Raw genomic sequence first — 19369 nt, forward strand, 5'->3', positions numbered from 1 at the left:
ACATGCATTTGATGTTGCAAGGATTTGTCACATAAGCCACTAGGCTAATGTGACACGCCGCGTGAATGTAGCTCCTAAATATTTGTACAATGGGGGGCTTTCACTCTTTTATCTCTTCAAAATCTAAACGAGGGGGAAAGCTTGTACACTCTCGAGTCTTGAACCCTATGCAAGAGGTTGCATATGTCCACACGCGGCAAGCCACAACCCTAGAGGTTGCATGTATCGACACATGGCAACCACAACCCCGACTGCCATTATACTATTGTCATTTAGATTTGTCTCTTCAAAATCTGAACGAGGAAGAAAGCTAGTACGCTCTCGAGTCTCAAGTCTCAAGCCCTATGCAAGAGGTCGCATATGTCGACACATGGCAACCACAACCCCAATTGCCATTATTATATTATATTATACTAGTACGGTCGGGCGGCCTCTCTCTCTCCCCCTCTCTCCCTCTTTATCGCGTGCAAAGGGGCTTGTTTTTGTTTTGGACTTTAGCCTTCAGGTCGTAGATCGCGACACGTGTAAAGGGCTCATAAATATTTGTACAATGGGAGGCTTTCACTCTTTTATCTCTTCAAAATCTAAACGAGGGGGAAAGCTTGTACACTCTCGAGTCTTGAACCCTATGCAAGAGGTTGCATACGTCCACATGTGGCAAGCCACAACCCCAGAGGTTGCATGTATCGACACATGGCAACCACAACGCCGACTGCCATTATACTATTGTCATTTAGATTTGTCTCTTCAAAATCTGAACGAGAAAGAAAGCTAGTACGCTCTCGAGTCTCAAATCTCAAGCCCTATGCAAGAGGTCGCATATGTCAACACATGGCAACCACAACCCCAATTGCCATTATTATATTATACTAGTATGGTTGGGCGGCCTCTCTCTCTCCCCCTCTCTCCCTCTTTATCGCGTGCAAAGGGGTTTGTTTTTGTTTTGGACTTTAGCCTTCAGGTCGCAGATTGCGACACGTGTAAAAGGCTCCCCCTTTCGCCATATTATGTTCGTAGATAATTATAATTATAATATAAATATAATTTTATATATTATCTATACAAGTGCGCGACCCCTCCTTCGTAGCGGGGGCACGTGCCAGATGGTGAGCTCCTGAGCAAAAGACGGCTCACTGTTGTTTATTTAGTTCTGTAGGGATAGGGAAGAGAGAAGAGATATATATTGTTATATTGTTGTAGTTTAGATATACCACAGTCCCAACAGTGTAGGATGGCATCGTCATCGCTAGCATGGAGCTCCTCAGCTCTCTTCTGCAGCAAGGCCCAGCTTAATGCTACCCGTGCCTTTTCAAGCAGGCAGCGCGCCTCGAACTTTGTTGTTTCCATGGTCTCCCCTGTCCTACAAACCGTTCTTGTGACTGGAGCTGGTGGCAGAACTGGTAAGCTCTTAAACACGGACAATGTACTGCCTACTAAATTACATAATGGACTTCTTATCAAGTTCATTTAGCTTCTGCCAAGCGCACTGTTTTCATTTTCGGTTATCCTCTAGGGCATGCCATTTCCAATGGGTCGAGCGTAAGAGTCCAACAATTATTGCAAGTCCATGCCTTAGCGTTTGGAAGCGACTGAGAACATTGAATGCGATTTTCAGAATTCCGACAACTCTGAGCCAAAAATTGGAAATGAGTTATGAAGCTGTGGATATAAGGTCAAATAATTAGTTGTATCGGAAGACTGATGACCATAAAACACATCGTAAAGGGTTAACATAATGTGTATCTTGCGCTTTTTCATGTTATTCAGCAGATGTTATATCTATATATGCGTGAAAAGATCCTTCTCTTGGGCTTTTGAAAGTGCTGAATGGACTATATTCCCCCTAACAAGAAGGTACTTTGTACAAAAGAAAGAGAGAGACTCCCCCATGCTGAAAGAATAAATAGTCAATGGCTCAATCACAAAATGGGAGGAGGGAAGAGCCATGCATGTGGCCGATAATGCCACTGATTATGGTCCTGGTTGCCACAACCGTGTAGAAAGCCTGGGGCAAGCTCTCTACTCTATCAAAGCTACCGTGTATATGTCATATTGGCCGTATAGTGTTGTCAGGTGCCTGCCGAAGTGTTTAAGGATTTAGCTCGGATCTAGTACTCCGCACAAACACAAGGTTATTTTACTTCACTTGAAACAAAAATTGAATTGAACACAATGAAGGAGAGAGACGTAGAGAGAGAGAGAAAAGAGAGACGACATGGCATGTCGAGTCCCAACCACCCTCAAGGGCCCCCTTGCTCTGTTGCCAGAGCAAGTTACTTTCTTTATTACTTGCACAAATGTTGATACAATGGCTAAATGCTTGAATGTTGACGGGAATATGATACAGATCTACGTTAAGGGGGACTGAATGCTGAAAATGCTAAGGAAGTCGATGGCTCAGGTCTGCAACTGCAATGAAGCTATGGGCTGAATGCTGAAAACGCTGCTACTGAAGGGCTGAAATGGAAACACTGCAGAAGATCTGCTGAAAACGCTGATATGCTGATAGTGAAGGGCTGGCGATCTGGCTGAAAAATGCTCAGAGGATGGGCTGAGGGGTCCTTGTGCTGCGGGTGCTATTGGTTCTTCTGCTTCCTCTGCCTCCTCTGCCTCTTCCAAGCGCTCCCCATACTGCATATTTAGTCTCTAAATGCTGGGTTGAGCAGTAGAGGATCAGCCCCAAGATTTATTAAATTGGCTAAAGTCACTTAGTTATTAAGTGAGCATAAGAGGTGGTTCACGCGCGGTAAAGTGCATATGTTGGAATGACTGTACAGTGCAAGAGAGGGTATGCAACTATGACCGGCTTGGGCATGCACGTCCTACTAGAGGCTCAAAAAATGCGAGGCTAGGTCCTATGCTATACTATGACTGACGCTAGATGGTAGCAGAAGCTTGTCCACGTCGCGCTGCAGTGCACACGTGACATCCCCCTTGTTAAAGATGAGACACAACTGTTAAACTTCTACCTTTGGATTCTTTCTGTACTTCCGACGCTGAATGCTTCTGATGCTTGTGGATGCATAAGCTGATGAAAACTCCTCCAAACTTGTGGATACTGCGGATGTAGGTATTGTTGCGTTGTAAACACCGACCATACGAGTTACTATGTAGTCTTACTACACAATACTAGCCTTGATGATGACTCTGCCTTGCGAGCAAGTACTACCACTCGAATAGCCCTGTTGTGAAACCATTGCGGGTGAAATTGAAAGGCAAGGGTGCTCGGAGGTATTTCCAAGGGTTGCTTGTTGATGGAAGTGGATGCACGCTACATGCGAATGTGAATGCAGAAGAGGGTTAGGGATCCTTGCACCAACTCCTTCCATATCCGCATGCAAGGCTAGAAGATCTTGAATCTTCTAGGTACTCAAGATCTGGATTTTTGTGTATCCAATGTCGATCTTCGTTCAAAAACATAGCGGTGAAACGGGAGCGTGTCCGATGTGTGATGGACTAAGGGTGGGAGTGGCTAATAAGTCCGTGATGGGGACATGAAGATTTTTTTAAGGAAAAAAAACTGAGAGAGGTTCTTTGGGTTCTTGGTTTTGCTTGGGTTTTTGGTCGTTTTTCCCTTGAGTTCACGAAGCCGAAGCACGCATAGAGCTTTGATACCAAGGTCAGGTGCAACGGAAGTGTGGATTTAGCTCGATCTAGTACTCCACACAAACACAAGGTTACTTTACTTCATTTGAAACGAGAAACTGAATTGAACACAATGACGTAGAGAGAGAAAAGAGAGACGACATGGCATGTTGGGTCCCAACCGCCCTCAAGCGTCCCCTTGCTCTGTTGCCAGAGCAAATACTTTCTTTATTACTTGCACAAATGCTGATACACTGGCCAAATGCTAGAATGCTGACGGGAACATGATGCAGATGCTTGATACTGCTAGGATGCTGATGGTATTGCTAGGATGCGGATGGGTACTTGACATGAATGCTTGGTACTTCGGTGCATTGGTACTTTTGGTGCTTGGTACTTCAGGAACTGCGAGGCTACGGGCTGAATACTGGAAATGCTAAGGGCTGAATGCTGAAAATGCTAAGGATGTCGATGGCTCAGGTCTGCAACCGCAATGAGACTATGCCAGCATAGTTACCCGGAACGGGAACGGGGAATGGGAATAGGAGGGTCCGGAACGAGACGAGAACAAGGAGGAAGAAAGGGGGCCGGAATGGGAACGGGGCCAAAAGGGTCGACTAAAGTAAGGCTTGAATAACCTCCTTTCAGCTTTAGTCCCAATTAACTCCAAACCTGCCCCCAAACTTGCCCTCAAACTACCCCAAATATGTCCCCCAAACAGCCCCAAATCTGCCCCCAAATGCTTACTTTTGCCTGTTTTGCCCCCATTCCGGAACACCATTCCGTTCCCCACTCCATTTTGGGAATGGGACTTGTCTGGAATGCCATTTCGGAACATTCGTGCTGCGTTCCGCATGTTCCCTGTTACACTCGGCTATGGGCTGAATGCCGAGAACAATTGCGGACTGAGGGCTGAATGCTGAAAACGCTGTTGGTGAAGGGCTGAAATGGAACCGCTACAGAAGATCTGCTGAAAACGTTGATGGTGAAGGGCTAGCGATCTGGCTGAAAAACGCTCAGAGGATGGGCTGAGGGGTCCTTGTGCTGCGGGTGCTATTGGTTCTTCTGCTTCCTCTGCCTCTTCCAGGCGCTCCCCGTGCTGCATGTATAGTATCTAAATTCTGGGATGCTTGGAATGAAGGCAAATCGAGGGGTGTCCAGACTCTACCATGTGCAAGCCGGTCCCCCATTGCTGTCCCTTAGTGTGTGACCAGCCTATGAAGGACATCAATCCGACGGACTCGGTGGCTAGCCCAGAGCCGATTCGAAAAGTTTGCTAAGAACTCATCTGGGATCCTTGCTGGTGCCAATGTTTGAATGCTACTAGAATGGCTTGCTGTTCGGACATCCATGGGTCTATACCTTGCACTTGCCTTTAAGGGTGAATTTGGGCTTAGTTTGGATTCATCTAGGTATATCAATATAAGTTTGCAGGCTACCAAGCCAAGCCGTCTACTGGAAGGGAATGCGAGGGTGGCTGGGAGAGGCAAAGGGATCTCGCCACAACCACTCACCAAGCCCCCACTGGAGATGTTCTAGAGGTCGAGCTACGAAAACCTGTAACCGCAAGCCCCCTGTATTTCCTTGTCTGGATCGAGGTCAAGAAACCATTGTTGCGTAGATAGAAGCACTCTGATCTTTTGAAAGGTGCACTATGGGACCACATTCGTCTCGCATTGAACGCAAGAAAGCTGATGCTTCCGCACCTCGAAGAAAAAGCACTCCTCATCATCTGTGTAAGCTTTGATTGCAATCATAATCTTCAACTACATAATAGCTCCCATCCACTAGGGCGTGTAGCTCAAAAAGTATATGCAAATCAATCCAGAGTGCTGATTGTATATCCTGGCACAAGGTCAATCTGTTAGAGTTCAGATTCTTGTCTGGTGGTAGCTCCAATATCTCTGAGGAGCAGATTAGGGAGTGGGCTGTTTTGTGACTGTGCGTGGCCGTATCTGAGGTAGACGTACCAGTTCTTGGTGATGCACTCCACGGTGTTGCTAATCATGTAGGCTGGCATGAGGCGGGACCCCTGTTCCTAGGGTTTCCCGGGTGTGTCAGGTCACTTTAGTGAGTTTACATATTTATCAGCATTTTTAGCCATTTATCAGTATCGTGGAGTTTTGCAGTAGGTAGGGAAATTCTGGGAATTGCCTATATATGCAACCCACCCCCTTGTACTTTGGACATGTGTTGTGATCATTGCAGAGCTTCAGCGTTTGGGCATTAGGCACTCTCTCTCTCTCTCTCTCTCTCTCTCTCTCTCTCTCTCTCTCTCCCCCCCCCCCTGCTAGCGCTTCCCCTCCCTTGCCGTGTGCGCACCCTCTCGGTGTGGCATTACTTGCGGTGAGTTCCCGTGCCCGTTTGGTGGGCGGTATGCGCTAGGAGCTTGAGTACGAGGAGATCCATCGCAATACATCTGAGATCTATTGGCTTCCGGTCCGGAGAGGAGGTTTGCTCACGGTTGCAGACAAGTTTATCACCCGATTCACCCTTTTCCGCTGCACCTTTGACATGGTATCAGAGCCACGACGTGCTCTTGAATTGGATTGTTGATTTGTGCGAGTTTTTGGTGCTGAATTTTCGCGACGAAAAGCAACTTTCAAAAGCCAAAGGACCCTGTGGGAGCAAAGTAATGGAAGTGTGTCAATGCTCGAATCCGGTCTTTCATTATCCTCAACAGTACATCATCTGTTATTAGCCTCATACGATTGGTGAAAGATGCGAAGTTGATTTGGGATCGGCTTTCTTTACTCTATGATCAAGTTTCTCCAATGAAGCGGATAGCCCTCGAGGTGCAGTTGAGAACCCTGGATGCGAAGCACTCTTCTATGCGGGATATGCAGGAGCTCAACAAGAGATACTTCATATGGGAAAGCTTATCAGTTAAGAGGATATGGCCATCTAGCTTTTGGCCCAATTGCCTCCTCGGTACACCAACTTCTATTCCTCATTGATTACGAGTGCCCGGCTGAATACTATCTCATGGGACAAGATTGTTCCAATGGTATTGGACCAAGAGGAGAGGTTCAAAACGGGGAAGAAGTCAGGCTTCAAAGCCTTGACCGGTTCTTTCAACAAGAAGAAGCAGCAGAAGGATGAGAAGAAAAGCAACAACACCAAAAACAAGAAGAGTGATGCCGAATGGGAAGCCTTGAAGGCGGAACGACATTGCAACAGTTGCGGTGAGAAGGGACATTATTGGAGGAAGTGTCCAAAGCAAGTTGGAGATGCTTCGACTTCTTCGGTGGCAGTGATGTAGTTACCAACCTCATTTGGAGATTCTCCTCTCACGGGAGGCTACGTCGACTCTTGCAGGTTGAGATGATCGTGATTGGATCTTGGATAGTGGTGCCTCACGGCACATGACACCTTCAAAGGATCTTTTGTCCAACATGCGACGACACCGTGATACCTTTTTTATTGGTGACAAATTTGAAATTCCTATTCATAGCAAAGGATCTATGGAGTTGATTTCCGACGGCAGAGGGGGTATGCATATCTCCAAGGTACTTTATGCTCCGAAGCTGGGATTTTATCGTATGTCTGTGCACAAGTGTGCAAGCTTGGCATGGAGGTGATTTTTACAGAGGATGGGTATCTATTTGGGATCGGCAATCCGACAAAGAGGTCAGAGGGGGCTTAGTGGAGAACGGACTCTACAGGCTCCATGTTCTTTCTTCAATGACACAGATACCTACTAGTGATCTTTGGCATTATAGATTTGGTCATTTGAACAATGGTGCTCTTCGGCTTGCTTTTCGTGAGGAGATGCTTACAAGCTTACCAGATGTTGGTAGTAAGCATGGGAAATGTATTACTTGCATTTGTGGGAAGCGACATCGAGAATCTATTCAGAGGCTTGCTACACACCGAGCCATTACCGTCTGGAGTTGGTTCACACCGACCTTTGTGGACCTATGCAGACAAAGGTGGGGAGTTTACCTCCAATGCATTCATTCAATTTTGTGCAGACAATGGCATCAAGTGAGAGCTTGTGTCACGGGGACGGGCACCACGTGCCAACGGAAAAGAACAGATTAAGCAACTCTAAGCACTTTAAATAATAACTGAACTGAAAGAGATCCACGACACATGAGACGGGGAGTGGCGGAGTTCCACGCCAAAGAGCATTGGCCCCAAACCTTGGCGTCCCTTTTGGATTTCTTCATATTTCTTGAACTCGGTACAACGCCGGTACTCCAGTCTCTACACCTTCTCCAGGAAGCATGCCAGAGAATGAGTCCTTGGCTTATATTTAAAGGCCCTTGGTCTATGAAAAGCAGTTACATGAAAAGCTACAAACTCAAAAGCATCAGGCCCAAAAGCGTTGAGCCCAAAAAGCTTCTAGCGTGAATTACGGAAATCCCTACACCTCTCACGTCAGTACCTGCCAGCACAAAACGTGGAAATCCATACTGCTGGCATGTCATCATGTCAGTGTAAATTCCAGGCTTTCCATACAGCTGTCACATCATCAATTTTTAAGGCTTCTCTGTGTGTGTGTGTGTGTGTGTGTGTGTGTGGGGGGGGGTCCAGCTTTATTTATTCAATATTGTCTTTGTGGCACTTGGGTCTTGGACCCCATCGGACGGGGTTCCATAAGTTGGTGATAACTTCTTTTGCTTCTTCTGCTGCTTCTAGGGTTTAGGCTTCTCAATTGGGGATTTGCATGTTGGCTCCGTTCTTCAGTGGCTGACACGTCAGCAATTTGTGACATCCCCCATTCTTAAAAGAAAGTAATCGTCTGTGATTACCGTATATCTGCAAAACAACTCAAGTTAGCTCAAAAATTTCCAAGGGTCATTCTGAGTGACAATTGGACGGACTATTAGTTTTCTCATTCCAAATCGGAGCTCTTGATTTCTTGGGTCGTTGGCTTCCCAGAAGAATTTCATCCAATAAGGAGTATATTCTCATTCCAGATTGGAGCTCTTGATTTCCTCGGTCGCTGGCTTCCCAGAAAAATCTCATCCAATAAGGAATATTCAGTGATTGGCACATCACAATGCAACACAAATGCTCACATATGCATGTTACAAGACATAGAAACATAAAGCCGCCGATGAACACTCCCCCTGCAAATAGCCATCTAGGTCCGGACCATGATCTGTTCAACGACTCCTTCATCACTCCTTCCACAAATAACCTAAAAAGGTATGGGCCATGAGATATAGAGGCCTTTTACAACCAAACACCCCCCAAACCACAGCCTGCGTTGTCTGGAGGTGTTGAGAGTAACCACTGCTCAAACTTCTTAATACTCCCCCCAATTTAATTACAAGGGTCCGGCCCATGAGTATGAGCAAGCATTCTCAAACATCATTTCTCACTACTCCACCCGGGAGTAAAATCACCAATCATTGAAACCAGTATTAAAACCAGAGTCAAACAATTCAAATCGGCACCTAGACTGGTTCAAAAGAGATACCATCCATTTTAAACAAATTCCAAACAGGATCACCAAACAATTTCCCAAACGGATTCAAACTTAAAAATAAATCTTGACATCAGTCGAGCTCGAAAAGTCGATTGACTTTCCACCTTGAAACTTGCATAAAAAATTAGGGTTAGGTTTCTTCAATAAGGTCATAACCAACCACAGCATGGTCCATCAGCTCTTGGACAGACAATGTTCCTTTGGCAGTGATGGTACCAGACCTCCAAGGTTATTAGCTCGAGAAGAGACACCTATTGGGAGATGTCAAGAAATTCCAGTTGTAATCTGCTAGGGTTTTCGTGGCAAGCATTTTAGGATACACCACTTTGCAAGAAGCTCCACTCCAAAGAAAGATGTCTGAAGGCATGTAACTTTGGGAAAAATTTTCCTTGAAAGCTTGCCAAGTCCTTGGAGTGTGCGGCCTGGTAGCTATAGACTTCCACCATTGCATGTGTAACAAACTTGGACACTCCAAGTCAAGAATCAACCGCGACAGCACCAAATAACCACTTCAAAACAATTCACAGATCACAATAGATTTGCACTGGCCCGGCGGAGTTCCGTGCCTAGAGATATTGGCCCCAAAGACTGGCGCCCCTTTCGGTATTTCTTTTTGTATTAATCAACCATCAAAGTACAAGAGAGCGGTTAGGGTTTCACTCTCAGACTCTGCGTCCAGATGCTCTGAGAAGTGAGGCCCTCACCACTAATTTAAAGGTTACAAGGGATGCCCAAAAGCAGAGCCCCAAAAGCTTTTAAAATCAAAAGCATCAGTTCTCTCTCTCTCTTAGAGAGTCTTTTCTCTTTTTTTTTTATAAAAAAAAAGCAAAAGCAAAATTCGCGTCGCTCATCATTTCCCAAAAATTTTTTTTTTTTATTTTTATTTTTTAATAATCCGCCTCCGCGATTTCCGGAATTTAGGGTTTTTGGCAAAAATTAGGGTTTGCAGGAATTTTAGGGTTTCTGGCAGAAATTAGGGTTTCTGCTGTCCGCCACGTCATCACTTTGTGACATACCCCCCTCTTGAAAGCATTGTAATCGACCGCGATTACGCCTGCAAAACCGACAAAAGCCATAAACCGTCTTAGCAGACACTGACTGTTAGTACCTACGTACTAGGAACACACATCTAGCACATGTACAAAATCGACAGTCACATCACACGACATCACAGGACATCACCAGACATCACAGGACATCACATGACATTCAACATTCATTCGGATCTTAGACCATGATTTATCGGCAATGTAGCTAGCAATCACATCTAGGTCCAATCGGGACCTCATCGATGTCCGATTGACTAACCCCTATTGCAACCATGTCTATTCGAGATCAATCAGACCAAAATGCTGCAGTCATTTCGGCTATCAGTTCCTGCACTCACAAGAAGTCAAGAACAAATCAGGAATTCCATTTCATAAAGTCATCCAGCAGAATACTGTCAGCTCTCAGTATCCCTGAAGCTCAAAGAGACATCAGTGACTTTAGTATCAAAATCGAGGCATCTGTTGACAAAGGAGTGGAGCGACTCCCCTCTTGTGCATCCCACTGCACCAGATCTTCGGCCAAGCTGAGTTTCTGGGTTCCGTTTGGAGTAGACTATGCTAAACCAAAACATCGAGGTAAAGTTTCACAATCCGAGGAGTATCTGCTAGGTCCTCCTCCTCCATCCACTTCGCATCAAATGCAGGAAAGTTCTTGAACTTAACCAAGAACCGCCTTCGGACTTTACCTTTCTTCGTATCATTATGTGCCAAAATCTGTTCAGGAACAAGGATCTCCTCGTTTTCTTCCACTTCGGGTTGCTCATCAGGCTCCCCATCATCAGGCACATCACCCTTAACAGGGTTCAAGAGACTCACATGCAATGCATTATGAATCCTCCAAGTATCTGGCAGTTCCAATCGGAAGGAGACATCATTTATCTTGTCAGTAATCTGGAAAGGTCCGTAGTATCACATACTAAGCTTTGAAAAAAAGCCTCTCCTTTCCCTTTTTTTTTTCTTAGGCGTGCCTTCTCAAAAGTAAGAGCACCCAATCATCCTCCTTCAGTTTCCAGTCGCGACGATGGCGATCCGCTGCCTTTTTCTGTCGTTCTTGAGACTTCTGTAAAGTCTCGTGAACCTTGGCAAAAGCCGTATCCAAATCTCGCGAATATTCATCCGCTTCAAATTTCTAATCTTTCGTGCTCAGGAAGGATGGAACCTTCGCAGCAGTTTCAACAATCTCTCATGGCGTCTTCCCCGTCGAAGAGTGTATCGTGTTATTGTAGGCAAATTCCACCAAAGGTAAGTTCTTTTCCCATTGAGTCTTCTGATGCGAGATACAAGACTTCAATAAATCTAAAATCACTGAATTGGCAATCTCAAATTGCCCGTCAGTCTGCAAGTGGAACGATGACGAGAACTGCAACCGCGTCCCAATGTTCTCCCAAATTGCCTTCCAAAACAAACTCATAAATCTGGGGTCTCTGTCGGAGACAATCGTCTCAGGCGTGCCATGTAATCAGAAAATCATCGTGATCATTCTGTATTCTCGGGAGATAAAAAAAAATGAAATCCATTTCAATATTTTCCCAGGGGCGGGTGGGTATGGGTAAAGGCTGTAACAATCCCTGTGCCTTATGCCTGTCAAACTTGACCTTCTAGCATACCAAGCAACTGCGCACAAACTCTTCCACATCCTTCTTCAGTCTCCGCCAAAAGAAATCTCTCTACCCCTTTCATGGTGGTAGCAATGCTGCGGTGACCGGTAAAAGGTGGACAGTGGCAATCAGTCATAACCTTTTCCCTCAACGGCTGTGTAACGCACAACATAGTCTTTTTCATCAAGTAGCCTTCCCGAAGGGAGTATCCAGCTACTGTCTCCCCATCCCGTATCCGTGTGAAAATATCTGCAAAATCTGTATCTGTGGCACACTGATCGACCATATCCTCGAAGCTCCTATGATGTATCGCGGAAATAGCCAGAACCAACGGTTTCCGAGACAAAGCATCTGCCACCACATTCTTCTGTCCCTGCACATGGACAATCTGGAAGTGAAACTGTGACAAGATGTTCGCCCACCGCATCTGCTTTTCCGAAAGCTGCTTCTGTGACAAGAAGTAGCGCAAACTCTGATGGTCTGTAAAGACAGTAAAATCCGCTCCGAGTAGGTAATGCCGCCACTGAGTAAGAGCATGGATAACCGCCAAAAGCTCTTTCTCATAAATCTGTACTGTCATCTCCGGCCTAGAGAACAAACGGCTCTCGTAAGCTATGACATGGCCTTCTTGCATCAAGACCGCACCCAGACTACGACCACAAGCATCACAATATACTTCAAATGACTTCTGCAAGTCCGGCAAAGTCAAAATAGGTCCCCTAGTCAATTTCTCTTTCAATGTCTGAAAGGCAGTCACCTCTGTGGGTCCCCACGAAAAAGGTACTCCTTTCTGTGTCAAGATATGCAAAGGGGAAGCAACCTCTGCAAACTTTCGTATGAACCGCCTGTAGTACGAACACAGTCCCAAGAAGCTTCTAACTTCATGGACATTCCTCAAATCGGGCCAATCACGGATAGTCTCTATCTTGGCCGGGTCCATTTGCACTCCTGTTGTGCTGCTGACACAATGTGTCCCAAAAAGTGTATCCATGGTAGGAAAAAATTCACTTTTCTTTGCATTAATCACTAGCGTGTGATCTCGTAATGCCTAAAAGACTTGAAGCAGATGATCTCTGTGTTCTGCCTCATTCTTCGAGAAAACAATGATGTCGTCAAAGAAAGTGCCAACAAATAGCCTGTACTCTCGAAAAATCCTGTCCATCATCTGGTTAAATGTTGCAGGAGCATTGGTTAAGCCAAAAGGCATCACCAAAAACTCAAATAACCCAAAAGTCGTCCGAAAAGCTGTCTTGTAGACATCTCCTGGCGCTATCCTGATCTGATGATATCCACTCTTCAAGTCAATCCTGCTAAAGCACGAGGATCCCTGTAACCTGTCGAGTATATCATCGATCCTAGGAATCGGAAATCTGTTCTTGATGGTGATTTCGTTGAGAGTGCTATAATCGATGCACATTCTCCAAGATCTGTCTTTCTTCAAAATCAACAACACTCGAGAGCAATACGGTGAAGTACTAAGCTGGACAAGACCCTTTTCCAAGAGGTCTTTCAGTGAGTTCATAATCTTTTCATTCTGTACTCGGCTCACACGATAAGGTGGCCGATTCGGTGACGTGCTTCCAGATATCAGATCAATGGTATGATCTTCAGGCCCTCTCAAAAGCAATCGGCATGAGCGTGGAGAAAAAAATCTTGGCGTTCTTTTCTTCAGGTCAAAACATATTCAACTTTTATCCATTGTTCAGTTCTCCCAAAAGAATGAGTAAGAAAACTGAAGTTCATCAAGTACAATCTCTAAGCCCTTCATTTATCAAAGTCGCTTTCTCGGCCCGGTAGTCAACCACGGCGTAGTTCTTGTGGTACCAAGGGATCCCGAGTAGAACGTCACTCACGTGCCCTGAACACCCCTGTCATTGCAAACGAAGTTTGCCAATGCTCGGTGTAATGGCAACATCCCATCCGGGTGCCAGTCGAACTACCTCCGCCAGTGGCGTCAGTCTGTCGGGCGCAGTTCCAAATCGAGCCGCCAATTCCAAGTGAAAAGAAGTTGGCCTTGGCTCCTTCAAAAGAGCTTCCTGATCCTTCACTTTGCCTCAAAAAAAAACGGCAAAGTTTGTACTTTCATTCATTTGATTCGGTTCAAGTCCCACGCCATATGGTACCAGTTCTGCTTTTCTATCTGCCTTTTCTGCCACATTCCTCAGCTGCTCTTGAACTCTCAGACCTGTCGTCGTCTTTATCATTCTGTTCTTTCTGTGCCTTATCAGGGCACTTTGCGGAAATATGTCCATGTTTCCCGCATCCAAAGCACTTCCCCTCTCTGATGAAGCGAGCTCTCTCCTCAGGAGTAAGCTTGGGTCGTGCATCCTTTTTTTTTCTCTGGGTTGCTCTTTTCCTCAGAAGTCTGTTCGGCTCGTTGTGTCATGGCCTCATCTGTGGGGTAGGTCAGACTGCCAGAGTGAATGGCAAAGCCCCGCTTCGCATGACTCATCAACTCCTGAATAGAAGCTGACTTCTGTTCCAAGCAGTGATCTCGGATCTCTGTAGGTAGACCCAAGGTAAACCGCTCAATTTGTTCTCTGAACGAGATCTTCTTGAATGAAGAGGCGGGTAGAAAAGAGCTCCAGAATCTTTCACAATAAGAATTCACTGTATCGCTCTTGGTCATCCGGAGATGGTTCCAAGCAGCTCGTATATCTCGCTCAAACTCTTGAGTCAACCAAGAAGAAATAAAAAGCCTCTTGAATTTCAGCCATGTAACTGGCACAGTCTTGCTTAATAGAAGCGTGGACCACCAAGTACGAGCATTCCCCTCAGAGTAAGAGGCAGCTCTCCGAATCTTGGAGTGCTCTGAATAGCGTCCTCCCGCGAAAGCGATGTCAAACTGCTGTATAAAAGACAAAGCCTTCGAAGCATCTGAGTATCCTGAAAAGTATCAAACTTGATCGAGTGGCCACCTTCCTTAAACTCTCGGACTTTCTTGCTGTTATCTTCGAGAAAGTCATACTGGTTGGCTTTGTAAAAATTCTTCTTGTTCGCATAAAACTTTCCGTCATCGGAATCTGAGCTGTCTGTAGACGAGTCCTCAGTAGAACTGTCAGTCTCTGGGCGAGATGTAGCCTTCTTTGCCTTTTTCTTGCCCGTTCCGAAGCTTTGTGTCTTGCTTCGCTTTTTGCTTTTTTTGTGTCTTCTTCGCTCTAATCCGAGGAGCTAGAAGAACTGTCAGAAGAAGAAGAAGAACTGGGTACTCCTTCAAATCGAACACGCTTCTTCCGTTTCTTTGCTTTGTCGAATGTCGACTGATGACCCAAATATCCCGGGAAGTCAGTACCTTTGTTCTGCTTTTTGCCGTGCTTTTTGCCTTTCTTTTGCACGTCGAAAAGTTGAGCAATCCGTGCATCAACCACGTTCTCCAGTTCCTTCTTCGTATATTTCTTGGAGGCAGAAGGTTTCTTGAGAGCGGGTTTCGGAAGTGGTGTTGTGGTTCTCTGCCACTCCATCTGTACCTCTTTCAAAGAGGTCTGGTTCATATATTTTACCATCTTCGGGTCCTTGGCAAAATTGAGCATCATCTTTGTTGCATCGCCAATCAATTGACGACGCTCCATCTCTGTTTGCTCCGCCTGAGTAGGCCGAGGCGGGCCATACTCTCTGTCTGAATCTTCGTTGTGATCCCAGCCCGCATCTCCAGATGCAGAGGGAGTCGACTGATCATTGCCTGAAGCCATAGGTGCCGCGAAAAAAATTCGGGGATCGGATTTCCCGTAGAAGAGAAATCGGCCGTGCTCTGATACCACTGTAACAAACTTGGACACTCCAAGTCAAGAATCAACCGCGATAGCACCAAATAACCACTTCAAAACAATTCACAGATCACAATAGATTTGCACTGGCCCGGCGGAGTTCCGTGCCTAGAGATATTGGCCCCAAAGACTGGCGCCCCTTTCGGTATTTCTTTTTGTATTAATCAACCATCAAAGTACAAGAGAGCGGTTAGGGTTTCACTCTCAGACTCTGCGTCCAGATGCTCTGAGAAGTGAGGCCCTCACCACTAATTTAAAGGTTACAAGGGATGCCCAAAAGCAGAGCCCCAAAAGCTTTTAAAATCAAAAGCATCAGTTCTCTCTCTCTCTTAGAGAGTCTTTTCTCTTTTTTTTTTATAAAAAAAAAAGCAAAAGCAAAATTCGCGTCGCTCATCATTTTCCAAATTTTTTTTTTTTTTTTTTAATAAATAATCCGCCTCCGCGATTTCCGGAATTTAGGGTTTTTGGCAAAAATTAGGGTTTGCAGGAATTTTAGGGTTTCTGGCAGAAATTAGGGTTTCTGCTGTCCGCCACGTCATCACTTTGTGACAGCATGGCATTGCTTCTGAGAAAGACAATGGCTCGAAAAAAACTTTGATCCTTCTCGTACAAGTGATCTTGAATTCCTGAAGCTATGCTACCACTGTCACGGGGACGGGCACCACGTGCCAACGAAAAAGAACAGACTGAGCAACTTTAAGCACTTCAAATAACACTGAACTGAAAGAGATGCACGACACACGAGACGGGGAGTGGCGGAGTTCCACCCTAGAGAGCACTGGCCCCAAACCTTACCGCCCCTTTGGGTATTTCTTTATGTTTCTTGAACTCGGTATAACGTCGGTACTCCAAACTTTGCACCTTCGGAAGCATGCCAGAGGATGAGCCCTTGGCTCATATTTAAAGGCCCTTGGTCTATGAAAAGCAGCTACATGAAAAGCTACAAACTCAAAAGCATTAGGCCCAAAAGCGTTGAGCCCAAAAAGCTGCCAACGTGAATTACGGAAATCCGTACACGTGCAACGTCAGCACCTGTCGGTGCAGAACGTGGAAATCCGTACTGTTGCCATGTCATCGTGTCAACGTAAATTTTGGGCTGTCTGCACAACTGCCATGTCATCAATTTTTAACGCTTTTGTGTGTCTATGGGTCCAACTTTATTTATTGTCTTTGTGGCCCTTGGGCCCCATCGGACGGGGTCGCATAAGTTGGTGGTAACTTCTTCTGCTTCTAGGGTTTAGGCTTCTCGGCCAGGATCTACATGTTGGCTTCGTTCTTCAGTGGCTTGACACGTTAGCAATATGTGACAGCTTGTGAATACCCGATCACCTTCAGAGAATGGAGTTGTGGAGCGGAAGAATAGGATAGTGGTAGAAATGGCACAAACCTTGCTTGAGCATCGAGATTTGCCAAAGTCTTTATGGGAGGTTGTTGTGACGGCAATTAACACCATAAACCGACCTTCAACCTCTTTAGGTCCCCTCAAGACCCGGTTTGAAGCCTAGTTTGGTAAAAATCCCGATGTCTCCCACTTTTCGATTTTTGGGAGCGATGCATATGTCCATGTACCGAAGGAGTAGAGGGGAAAGTTTGACCCCCAGTCCAGGAGAATGATTTTTGTCGGCTACCACTCTCTTTCCGAGGGATATCAACTTTATGATCAAGAGAAGAAGGATGTTGTACTTAGCCGTGATGTTGTCTTCAACGAGTTTTTACCTTCAGAGGGGGCTCACACTCCCAAGTCTTCCACAACGACTCCTGATTTGCCGATACTTGGAGACAAGGCTCATTTTGAAGGGTGACCCTAATTATTCAATTGAAGGGTAAATTTTTGCCTATCCTTCATTAAGCTATATTTAGGTAAAAATTAGAAGGGCTACTCATAGATTTTTCAATATTCTATCCTTCTTTCGAAGGGTAAAAATATTTTTGCCCTTCAATGAAGGATAAAAGTGCCTCCGAAGGGCGTCGAAGCCTTCAAAAATTAGGCTTGCTTGGAGACCCAAATTTTGTTTTGCCTCTTGATGAATCCTCTTCTCCTACCCCTATCCCGCAAGCTTCGGAGGAGAATGCACCCATTCCAGATGATGTAGATGAGAGTGGTTCTTATCTTAGTGCAGATTTAGAGTCAGATATACCAGTAGCTTCTCCCCCTGGGAGCAAAACAGACAAGTTGCTGAAGTGGCTATTGGAGACTTTGCGAGATTCAACAACTTGAGATTTTGCACTTGATTGGCGTGAAGCCAGTAGTACATGACGATCTCAGCAACTTCGATTTGCCGAGGTGGATGGGACTTCATTACCGGTGAACTATGCTTTGATGTCTGTAGTGATCAAGGACAAAGATTCTCTGACAGTTGAGGAGATGTTTTTACAACCGAAGTGGAAGTTGGCCATACAGAAAGAACTTGATTCCATCAAGAAGAACAACACTTGGGAGTTGGTTCCACGGCGTGCCAAGCGGAAAGTGATTGGTAATGGGTCTACATGACCAAGTACAAATCTGATGGTTTTTTGGACAATCACAAGGCAAGACTGGTTACCAAGGGCTTCTCTCAGAACCTGGTGTGGACTATGACGAGACCTTTGCACCGACTGCAAGGATGGTGACCATTCGGATAGTTTTTGCCCTTACTACCTTTTTAGGGTGGCCGGTTTTTTAGATGGATGTTGTTTCGGCATTTCTCAATGGTGACTTAGAGGAGGAGGTGTATGTGGAGCAACCTCTAGGGTTTGAGGATCCAAACTTCGTAGACATGGTTTGCAGGCTGCTAAAGGCTCTCTATGGCCCGAAGCAAGCCCCTCGAGCACCAGAAGATAGACTTTTTCTTCCTACGGCACTCCTTTCGACGATCTTCTGCAGACCGAGATTTATACATTTACCGTGAGGGAGGATCGGTGACACTTGTTATCCTCTATGTGGACGATCTTGTGATTACAGGTAGCCATGTTGAGCACATCAGTGGTACTATGGAGACCTTGGCTAAGGAGTTTGAGATGACAGACTTTGGCTTGCTTCACTGCTTTCTTGGATTGGAGTTATGGCAGACAGAGGGGGACATCTTTCTCTCCCAGGAGTGCTATATCCAAGAGTTGTTGGAAGCATTTGGTATGACTGATTGCAAACCTATCTCAACCCCTATGGATGCCAATCAGAAGTTGTCACAGTATGATTTCCCATATGTAATAGATGCTACAAAGTATTGGAAACTAGTTGGTTCTCTTATTTGGGTTCTCAACACCCGGTTTGATGTCAGTTATTTGGTGGGACTTCTCAGTTCTTTCATGCAGAAACCCGCCAAGTCACATTTGGAGCAGGCTCTTTGGACTCTGCGGTATTTAAAGGCGACCAAGTCATAGGCATTCACTATGCGGGTATTGACTCCCAGATCATTCAGCGTTTTAGAACACTGCCCGGCAACACCTGCTAGGTGGCACCCTCCCCTATCCCCTGCGTTTCGAAATGCCGACCACGGCGACGACCAACTCCCCCAACTCGATGCCGAATACCTCCCTCTGCTAGCGTTTTGAAACGCCGAAGGCGGCGACGCGATCCCCTTTGCAGCGTCAACGCCCACCACTAACCCAGTGTTTTAAAACGATGTGGGTTGAGGAGGATAGGGCATCTTTGAGCTTCAGAGAGGGACAAGTTGGTCTGCCTTGGTGGCTTGAATAGAAGTATCGAGCGAGGCAGAAAAGTTGTTAAGGAGTGGCCTAGGAGACGAAGAGGCGTACATCGGGAGAAGCAGTGTGTGAAGTGGCTTGGGAATTGGTACGGATTGGAGATTTTGCGGCTTGGTTCGTGCGGCCACCCTTGGATTACGAGATTTTCAGATTTTGCAATTTCAACATGGCCCCCCCTTGCTTGAGCGCCAACGGCAAATTGAACGGTAATAGCTACGCTCATTGGAATTTGATCATGCGACTTTGGTT

General features: G+C 45.8%; 1 protein-coding gene across 2 annotated transcripts in view; it reads left to right on the forward strand.

Annotated features, from left to right (window-relative positions):
* Nucleotides 1-1080: 1080 nt before the first annotated feature.
* Nucleotides 1081-19369, forward strand: part of LOC147424661 (uncharacterized protein At5g02240-like) — a 57404-nt gene continuing 39115 nt past the window's right edge. For both annotated transcript variants that reach the window (XM_086500179.1, XM_086500180.1), the window contains exon 1: nt 1081-1400. In XM_086500179.1, coding sequence (XP_086356305.1) covers nt 1232-1400 — 169 coding nt within the window. In that variant the 5' untranslated portion in view covers nt 1081-1231. The remainder of the gene's footprint in view (nt 1401-19369) is intronic.

The sequence above is a fragment of the Adiantum capillus-veneris genome, chromosome 25 (assembly GCF_014529385.1).
Source record: "Adiantum capillus-veneris isolate H3 chromosome 25, ASM1452938v2, whole genome shotgun sequence".
Classification (NCBI taxonomy): domain Eukaryota; kingdom Viridiplantae; phylum Streptophyta; class Polypodiopsida; order Polypodiales; family Pteridaceae; genus Adiantum; species Adiantum capillus-veneris.